Here is a 10637-nt window from a genome sequence, read left to right on the forward strand (position 1 = left end):
CTGTCTTATGGACCGACATATCAGATTGTTGATCAAATTTCCGGTGGATGAGGAAATCAGTTTACCTTCTTCACTGATATTCCATCATCACTCACACAGAACATACTGAAATGAAAGCCACTCTGAATATCCGCAATATGTTCAATGTGAAATTTAAGACAATGCCAAAACCAGAGTCAATGATACAGACTGGGTAGAGAAAGGTATAAAATACCTTATAAAAGTATTAGCATTCAATAATACACTATTCTGCTTCAAACCAGCCCTGAAGAAATAAAATAAATAAAATTTATTAAATAATAATTGGGGGCGGCACGGTGGTGTAGTGGTTAGCGCTGTCGCCTCACAATAAGAAGGTCTGGGTTCGAGCCCCGTGGCCGGCGAGGGCCTTTCTGTGCGGAGTTTGCATGTGCTCCCCGTGTCCGCGTGGGTTTCCTCCGGGTGCTCCGGTTTCCCCCACAGTCCAAAGACATGCAGGTTAGGTTAACTGGTGACTCTAAATTGACCGTAGGTGTGAATGTGAGTGTGAATGGCTGTCTGTGTCTATGTGTCAGCCCTGTGATGACCTGGCGACTTGTCCAGGGTGTACCCCGCCTTTCGCCCGTAGTCAGCTGGGATAGGCTCCAGCTTGCCTGCGACCCTGTAGAAGGATAAAGTGGCTAGAGATAATGAGATGAGATGAAATAATAATTGTATAATTGCATAATTACACAACAACTACCTTCACAAGAAAAATCTACTCAATAAAAAAATGACAATCACAAACGTTTTTAACAATGAAGATATAAATTGGAAAAAAAAACAAAAAAGCAAAACAACAACAAAAAACCAAACCAAAACAAAAAAAGGGTTGGTTTTAGATCTTGCGGTGAAATGCAAAGCGATTCCAGCATGGATTATAAGCTTCTTAGTTTGAACCAAACAGAGAATCAATGCCTATAACAAATTTCATTGCATGCCCTTAATTCCTCTAACCACTTTCTCATTCTAAGTCTCTACACTGTTACACACTGCCTTCAATTTTATACCCTCAAAATCATCTACTCGGATTAAATGCAGTTCCACGTATGAGGTGGACAGCATCTGCAGTCACAGGAATATGGAATAATATGGTCTGTCAGTTCCGGTAAGAGATACACTCTGAGTGAGGCGATTCTTAGATGACTAATGTTGGCAATGGATTGGATGGTCTCCTGAGGGGGCCACTTTCACAGGCAAGATATGAAACCTGTGTAATTCAATATGATGTCAAATTGGATTGATGAAAGGAGCCTAGATGAGAGTATTTAGCTTGGGAGATTCTCCTGAGTGTTATGCCTTTATGCGATACTGTGATTGCATTTCTCAAAACAGATTTATCGGTTCCTGGATTCTCTGTTAAAAATCACTATTATTTGGGCTGTTCACATTCCAATTAATTTAGAGGTCAGTGTGCAAATATAAATGTTTAGCTTGTACCAAATTTGTGTTTATTCAGCAGCACCTGCATTAGATGTCTGCGGATTCAGACAACAAGTAAAACAGATGAACAGGAAAAAGAGCTTAGCTTTGTATAAAACATAGTTAGCAGTTCCTGATTCTCATGTGTTACTCTTTATTCTTGTAGTGCCCTGAATCCATTTATTTACTACACAAGAGTATTAGAAAAAACACTACAGAAATAAACACACACCGTAACATCTGTTCATCACATATACTGTTGTGTAATTCTCAGTGTTATGGTCTTTTGCATGAGGACATAAATGTGAAAAGAGTCACCTAGGAGGTCAAAAGAAACCTCACAGTAATAATTACATATAAAAATGCATCTTTTATATAACACAATTTTTGGCTTTTTTTTTTTTCCTTTTGACATTAACTGTTTCTCTCAGGACATATAGTACATAAAGTGCCAATCAAAAGTTTGGACACACCTCCTAATTCATTGGTTTATTTTTATTAATTAAAAGACACTTCATACCTTAAAGTAATGATGGATATCGTTTCTCTTTCATTAGTTGAGCGGTTTCTTGACATAATATGGATTACTACAGTTGTGGAATAGGGCTATTTACTGTCTTGTTATTATTTACTAGTTACTGTTTGATCTCAAACATGTTAAAAAGGCAAGAAATTGCACAAATTAACTTTTGACGAGGCACAACTGTTAATTGAAAAGCATTCCAGGTGACTCCCTCATGAAGCTGGTTAAGACAATGCCAATAGTGTGCAAAGCGTCATCAAAGTAAACGATGGCTGCTTTGAGGAATCTAAAATATCAAACAGCTTTTTTGTTTACCACATAATTCCATATATGGTCCATATGTTATTTCATAGTTTTGATGACTATGTGGGTGGCACGGTGGTGTAGTGGTTAGCGCTGTTGCCTCACAGCAAGAAGGTCCTGGGTTCGAGCCCCGTGGCCGGCGAGGGCCTTTCTGTGCGGAGTTTGCATGTTCTCCCCGTGTCCGCGTGGGTTTCCTCCGGGTGCTCCGGTTTCCCCCACAGTCCAAAGACATGCAGGTTAGGTTAACTGGTGACTCTAAATTGACCATAGGTGTGAATGTGAGTGTGAATGGTTGTCTGTGTCTATGTGTCAGCCCTGTGATGACCTGGCGACTTGTCCAGGGTGTACCCTGCCTTTCGCCCATAGTCAGCTGGGATAGGCTCCAGCTTGCCTGCGACCCTGTAGAAGGATAAAGCGGCTAGAGATAATGAGATGAGATGATGACTAGGTTCTACAATGTAGAAAATAGTCAAAATATAGAAAACCCTATGAAAGAGTAGATGTGTCCAAACTCTTGACTGGTACTGTATGTTAGGCATCATGCATTGTGTAATTTCTATGAAAAATGTCGATTTTGTCTGTTTTTTTCTTCTCTGAATTGGTTTTATGCAGAAATTCTAACATATCAACATGTCTTTGATGTGTTATTAATGTTAAAATTTAATTTAAAAAATTAAAGTACCTTTTACAATAGTCAGTACAGTATCTGGCCTATACTAATATCTAAACTTCAAAATTCTGAGGGAAAAAAATTATGAGCAGAATCTTTTTTCAATAGGCATGGAAAAAAAATACCAAGAAATTAAACTAATTCCATGATCAGACTACACAATATTTTTGTCTTTCACAATGATCATCATGTCAGATTACGTAATCATAACACCGTAAATTTTTGCCATGTCTTGGATGGGAGACTGGCAACACAAGTTTGACCCTGACCAATCATCGTTCACGTCCTTGCGTGTCGTCAGGGAGGAGGGTCAAGAAGTCATCAATCATAGCTACAGAAGGAATGACATCGAGGTATCGTGGGGTGTCCCAGGCGCCACATAGCTGTTCTTTGATTATATCACACTATGAAGCCCGTTTGTTGTTCACATTCATGCCTGATGCTGGAAATTTGTCAGCCACTACAAAATCATGTCAGATTCATGGAGTCTGATCCTGGCATTAAGCAAAAGTACACTGTAAAAAATGATTTGTTGTTTTAACTTAAAAAAGTTAGTGCAAGGGTTGCCTTAAGGGCTGCCTTAAAATTTTGAGTTCACTGAAATTAATATAGTAAGTTCACAACAATTTAACTTACTATGTGAATTCCAGTGAACTCAAAATTTTAAGGCAGCCCTTGCACTAACTTTTTTAAGTTAAAACAACAAATATTTTTTTTTACAATGTATAGATGCTGTGTGTAAATAAATGTCTGAAAATCTGACACAAAATAGAACACCATCTTGTCTAAAAACATCACTGTTTGTACATTTGGTGGTCATGTGCATAACTATTGCTACATAGTTTGCTAATGAATGAATCAAATGCAAAATATTCTGTAAATAACCAATATTTACCATTAGCTAGAACTGACCTAGTCAATAATGTTAGCTACTGATATTTCAAACTGGCATTATCAAAGAAAACAGGCTAACGTGGTTAAATATAGCCAGTTAATATAAGCATATTAGTAAAACTTGTCAAGTCTTTGCTTACTCCAGCATATTGACTCCTGCCACACCTGTACTATAAACTGAAGACAAAATTATACAATCTATCAAAAACAGCACTTCTGTTAAAAACCAGTCTGTGTGATGATTCTTTTCTAAAGGAAACACAGAGAAAGGCTTATTGGACCAAACAAAAATTGTGAAAAAGAAAACGAGGTTCAAATCACCCCTTGTGAGAATCAAGAGCTATGATAAAACTTCTCAGTTTTTCCTATTCTCCCTCTGTGTCAAGAATGAGGACATTTCAACCACACAAAAATGCCATCACCTCACTCATCTCCATCTCCTGCTGGGAAAACATCTTAAAAGCCAATGTTCCCATAAAGCAGTTCCATATGTGGCACTCAGACAACAAAAAGCTCTTCACATGCTCCTTTGCTCCATTTTTCAAATGCTGGAAAAAACCTTCCCTGGCGTTAATTCACGAGCTTCAGTTGATAATACAGCCTCATAAGTGCAATCTATATGTAGCATGCAGTCCAAACCCAGCTCCACTGGGATGGAGCTGGGTTTGGACTGCATCCAAACCTGTTATGGTTTGGATACAGACTTTTCAAACACAAATATCACTAAGCAAGCTGAAACCAAAATGGTTTTTAAAAAAAGTACTTTATAATAATTTTCATCACATCTAAAGATGCATCACTGAAAAGACATTGCAAATTGTCAGCATTTTGAGTTTAGGTCAGCAGTGATGTTCCCTATAATGAGTATTAATGAGGTGATGACTCCTGCCTAGTGCCAGACAGCACCCTCAGGAGAGCCAGACAACAGTGGCATTGAGTTTGCAATAAAAGCACAGCTCACTGCCAAACTTCACTAGACCGTGCATTGGTGGAAGCACATAGCGGTAACACTAGCTATTGCTCAAGCCATAATTTATTTACACAGTTAAAAAAAAACAACAAAAAAAACGAGGTAGTTTGGCGGATTGCCCATGCAAAATGGCCATACTTCAGAGCTTTCCTTTTTCTACCTTTCAAACATCAGCCAAAGAAAATGGAGGGGAGATTTTCTATTTCGGTTTTCTCACGACCAAATAAAACACACTAACTCTTGCATCACTGAGAAAGTCAATAAAATTATCATAATTAATTTTTCACAATTCATCAGATACTGATACACATACACAGGCATGCTGATAAACCATACGTCTCTGGAGACCTGATCGCAGGATCACATATTTAATGCTGTGGTCAGTCAAAGGTAAATGAAGAAAATAACAGCCTATAGAACACTTCCATCTTAACTATTATTTGAACATCAGTGTCTTTATTTGTTTTTTTTTTAAATCTGTCTCATGGTAACTTGAAATGAATCTCTATTAGGAGTGCAGTATACTGCAATCTGAAAACTATATTAGTTGTTTTGTTCACAAAATGCTAAAAATGATGACAATACAATGTCCAGGGATGACACTTCACTGAAAATAAGCTACAAGATTTTTTACTCCACTTAAAAAAAGGTGACCATCAAACAAAACTGTATAGGTCTATATACTGTTTGAAATCATTGCTAGTCAAATAAAAAGAATTGTCCTTTTTTTGTCTTTTCCCTCTTTGAAAACAGGCTTCAATGGCAGATAATGATATATTGAACTCTGTGATATTTGTCCATCATTATCATCATTTTTCAGAACATCCCACAACTTATCTTCACTTTTTCATTGTGTTTGCTCAGATATGACATTATATCGTCAAATTACAATATACACTATCTGGTCAAAAATATGTGACACCTGAGTACTGAACATCCTATTCCAAAATCATGGGCATTCACAATGAGTTGTTCCTACATTGCTGTTACAATAACACTATACTTGAAAGTGCTTGAAAGTTTGTGAACCCTTTAGAATTTTCTATATTTCTGCATAAATATGACCTAAAACATCATCAGATTTTCACTCAAGTCGTAAAAGTAGATAAAGAGAACCCAGTTAAATAAATGAGACAAAAATATTATACTTGGTCATTTATTTATTGAGGAAAATGATCCAATATTACATATCTGTGAATGGCAAAAGTATGCGAACCTCTAGGATTAGCAGTTGATTTGAAGGTGAAATTAGAGTCAGGTGTTTTCAATCAATGGGATGACAATCAGATGTGAGTGGGCACCCTGTATTATTTAAAGAACAGGGATCTATCAAAGTCTGATCTTCACAACACATGTTTGTGGAAGTGTATCATGGCACGAACAAAGGAGATTTCTGAGGACCTCAGAAAAAGCGTTGTTGATGCTCATCAGGCTGGAAAAGGTTACAAAACCATCTCTAAAGAGTCTGGACTCCACCAATCCACAGTCAGACAGATTGTGTACAAATAGAGGAAATTCAAGACCATCATTACCCTCCTCAGGAGTGGTCGACCAACAAAGATCACTCCAAGAGCAAAGCGTGTAATAGTCGGCGAGGTCACAAAGGACCCCAGGGTAACTTCTAAGCAACTGAAGGCCTCTCTCACACTGGCTAATGTTAATGTTCATGAGTCCACCATCAGGAGAACACTGAACAACAATGGTATGCATGGCAGGGTTGCAAGGAGAAAGCCACTGCTCTCCAAAAAGAACATTGCTGCTCATCTGCAGTTTGCTAAAGATCACGCGGACAAGCCAGAAGGCTATTGGAAAAATGTTTTGTGGATGGATGAGACCAAAATAGAACTTTTTGGTTTAAATGAGAAGCATTATGTTTGGAGAAAGGAAAACACTGCATTCCAGCATAAGAACCTTATCCCATCTGTATCATGGTTTGGGCCTGTTTTGCTGCATCTGGGCCAGGACGGCTTGCCATCATTGATGGAACAATGAATTCTGAATTATACCAGCGAATTCTAAAGGAAAACGTCAGGACATCTGTCCATGAACTGAATCTCAAGAGAAGGTGGGTCATGCAGCAAGACAACGACCCTAAGCACACAAGTCGTTCTACCAAAGAATGGTTAAAGAAGAATAAAGTTAATGTGTTGGAATGGCCAAGTCAAAGTCCTGACCTTAATCCAATCGAAATGTTATGGAAGGACCTGAAGCGAGCAGTTCATGTGAGGAAACCCACCAACATCCCAGAGTTGAAGCTGTTCTGTACGGAGGAATGGGCTAAAATTCCTCCAAGCCGGTGTGCAGGACTGATCAACAGTTACCGCAAATGTTTAGTTGCAGTTATTGCTGCACAAGGGGGTCACACCAGATACTGAAAGCAAAGGTTCACATACTTTTGCCACTCACAGATATGTAATATTGGATGATTTTCCTCAATAATTAAATGACCAAGTATAATATTTTTGTCTCATTTGTTTAAATGGGTTCACTTTATCTACTTTTAGGACTTGTGTGAAAATCTGATGATGTTTTAGGTCATATTTATGCAGAAATATAGAAAATTCTAAAGGGTTCACAAACTTTCAAGCACCACTGTATCCATTTGACAATATCCACTCTCCTGGGAATACTTTCCATTAGATTTTGGAGTGTACTTTCAATTCAGCCACAAGAGCAGTAGTGAGGCTGGGTACTGATGTTGGGTGAGGAGGCCTGGTTGGTGCACAGCCATCATTTCAATTCCTCCCCAAGGTTTTCAGTCAGGTTGTGGTACAGGACATTCAAGTTCTTCTTCACCAACCAAGGTCCCTTAGCTCCAGTGAAGGATGTCACAGCATATGAAGACATTCTATACAATTGTCTGCTTCTAAACTTTGTGACAACAGTTTGGGGAAGAACCACACATGGGAGTGATGGTCAGGTGTCCACATATTTTTGGCCAAAAACTTGGCAAAAGAACTAATAGAGTTTTAAGAGCCACAGACATACACCACACTATAATCATATCAATGTGCGTACACCGGAGTTTCTCAAACTTTTTGCAGCAAGAGACTCCTTTAACTGTAAGCAAACAAACAAACAAACAAACAAACAAACAAATCCACAGACCCCTCAGGACAGATTTAGGGTATTTTATGAGCTATTAAAAATATAAAGCTCATTATTCCATTGTGTATAGCAATACTGACTATTTATCGAAGCTTTTTTTTTTTTTATTGCTGAACTTTCCACAGGAAGACCAGGTCCAAGCTGACATTATTTATAGGCTAGCTCTACTTGTTTTTCAGTTATTAAAAGTTTGAATTTAAAAAAAAAAATTAAGGACTTCACTTTGAGAACCTCTGACCTGCACAACTGACTGAATACTAGAGATGAATAGGTTTATTCAGTAGCTGACACAGCATGAAAAAATAAAGAAAAGAAGACATAGAGAACATATTATTATTATTATTATTATTATAAAAATGCTCCCTCAGCATAAAGTACACTGAGCACACCAATGATGGGTCCCAACCATGGAAAACAGGATCTATATGGGATATAGGATCCTTTATCTTGTGGATAATGCTAGGTTTGTGGCTGTCACGTGCTTATAATAATAATAATAATAATAATAATAATAATAATAATTATTATTATTATTATTATTATTATTATTATTATTATTATTTCTTCATTCAGCCAGAACCTTTCACAAAGGAAGCAGTTACAATAACTACAGCTAAAGTAACATTTACAGAAACAAGACAGTTTTTATACAAACTATTTCTGAGAAGGGAAAAAAACTGATCATTTTTTCACTATAAGAATATCAGTCACAGTGTATAAGGAACTAAAATAAAATAAAAAAGTCTAGCCTTACCTCTGCTGTCCTCATCCATATTCATGACGGGAAAAGCCTGAAGATAAACAGCTTATCACAAACAACAAACCCAAACTCAAGGTCAGTCTGTCTGTCTGTCTGTTTATTGACTTTCCCCCTCTTTCACATTTGTAGTGACCCAACTGCAGAGCAACAGTATCCTCAGTATCTTCTTAACGCGTCCACTGACGAGCAAAATAAAGATTTCTCGTAATACAAGGTCAAATTTCAGTGCACATATATCTCCAGTTTTCCTCCACACTGCTCCACGGACAAAAACTGAAAGAGCGACAGAAGCTGCTTCTCTACAGAAGAGAGGCGACGTGACGTCATCCCAGTAATCCCGCCTCCGGTAGTATGGATCAGAAAAATCCATTTAAAATCCCATCAATAATGAATCTCCTGTCGTTTAACATCATTCAATTACAGTCACTTACTTTTCTTAGAGCTTTTAAAACAGTGGAATGCCACAGTTTTACCTTATTTTCTTCATTATATTTCTTGTCCTATATTATTATAAAATACTCTTCAAAAGTCTCAGGCAGATACAATGAAATGCTGTAGAGCAAAGATGCCTTCAAAGATTAGTAAATTAAATGTTTCTATATTAAAACAACACTATAAAGAGCAGTGAACAGTAACTAGGCACTGCATCACTAATAAACGAAACAAGCTCAATATTTGGTGTGACGAATTTGCTTTAAAAAATAATGTGTGCAGGTTATAAGGAAGTGAGTTGTAAGTTATACTGAGTATCTTACAGAACCAGCCACAGTTCTTCTGGACACTTTGTCACACTTGTGTCTTATTTTTTTTAGAGCAAAACTCAGTAGCCTTCATTATGGTTTTGTTTGTTTGTTTGTTATTGTTGTTTTTTACCCTGAAAACTGTTTCTGATGGAATTAGTGCTTTCTTTATTGGCATCCCATAATTTTTCTGTAACATTTAATTTTATGCTGGAAAAATAATGCTTGGAATCTAAAATGATTTTGTACTCACTTGATAATGTAGAGGTCATAAAATAAAAATCTATAACAAAGTTTATCCTAAAAATAGAATGCCTAAGACTTTTGCACAGTATTGTTTACAAGGGTTATATCTGGGATTAATAAAGTATCTATCTATCTATCTATCTATCTATCTATCTATCTATCTATCTATCTATCTATCTATCTATCTATCTATCTATCTATCTACATGGTTAGTCGAAATTATGTTAACACTTTAATGGTAGAAAACATTTATTCACAAAACATACATCATATGTGCAAGATGATTTACAGGATGATCTCAAACTGTTCGCCATCGTGTTCAACACACAAAAACCAGTGAGCAACAGTACCATTTAATCTGTCACCCATGGCTATCTGCAGGAGAAAAATAATCCATTAGTGTTAACATAATTTTGACTAACCATCTCATATCCTCTCCTCTAGCCGCTTTATCCTGTTCTACAGGGTCGCAGACAAGCTGGAGCCTATCCCAGCTGACTACGGGCGAAAGGCGGGGTACACCCTGGACAAGTCGCCAGGTCATCACAGGACTGACACATAGACACAGACAACCATTCACACTCACGGTCAATTTAGAGTCACCAGTTAACCTAACCTGCATGTCTTTGGACTGTGGGGGAAACCGGAGCACCCGGAGGAAACCCACGCGGACACGGGGAGAACATGCAAACTCCGCACAGAAAGGCCCTCGCCGGCCCCGGGGCTCGAACCCGGACCTTCTTGCTGTGAGGCGACAGCGCTAACCACTACACCACCGTGCCACCCTTTGACTAACCATATATATGGTTACAGTGTGTAGTGGTTAGCGCTGTCGCCTCACAGCAAGAAGGTCCGGGTTTGAAGGCATATATATATATATATATATATATATATATATATATATATATATATATACAGTCAAGCCGGAAAGTCTGCACACCTTCTCCATATTTTATTACATTACAGACTTATTCTACAATAGA

The 10637-nt window shown here is 37.7% G+C and overlaps 1 protein-coding gene across 1 annotated transcript in view; it reads right to left on the reverse strand.

The window, feature by feature from the left end:
* The window catches only part of cyth3a (cytohesin 3a), a 32654-nt gene extending 23731 nt beyond the window's left edge, over window positions 1-8923 (reverse strand). Inside the window, exon 1 of the mRNA XM_060939746.1 lies at window positions 8663-8923. Coding sequence (XP_060795729.1) covers window positions 8663-8687 — 25 coding nt within the window. The 5' untranslated portion in view covers window positions 8688-8923. The remainder of the gene's footprint in view (window positions 1-8662) is intronic.
* Between the last annotated feature and the right edge of the window lie 1714 nt (window positions 8924-10637).

This window comes from Neoarius graeffei, chromosome 14, assembly GCF_027579695.1.
Source record: "Neoarius graeffei isolate fNeoGra1 chromosome 14, fNeoGra1.pri, whole genome shotgun sequence".
Lineage (NCBI taxonomy): Eukaryota > Metazoa > Chordata > Actinopteri > Siluriformes > Ariidae > Neoarius > Neoarius graeffei.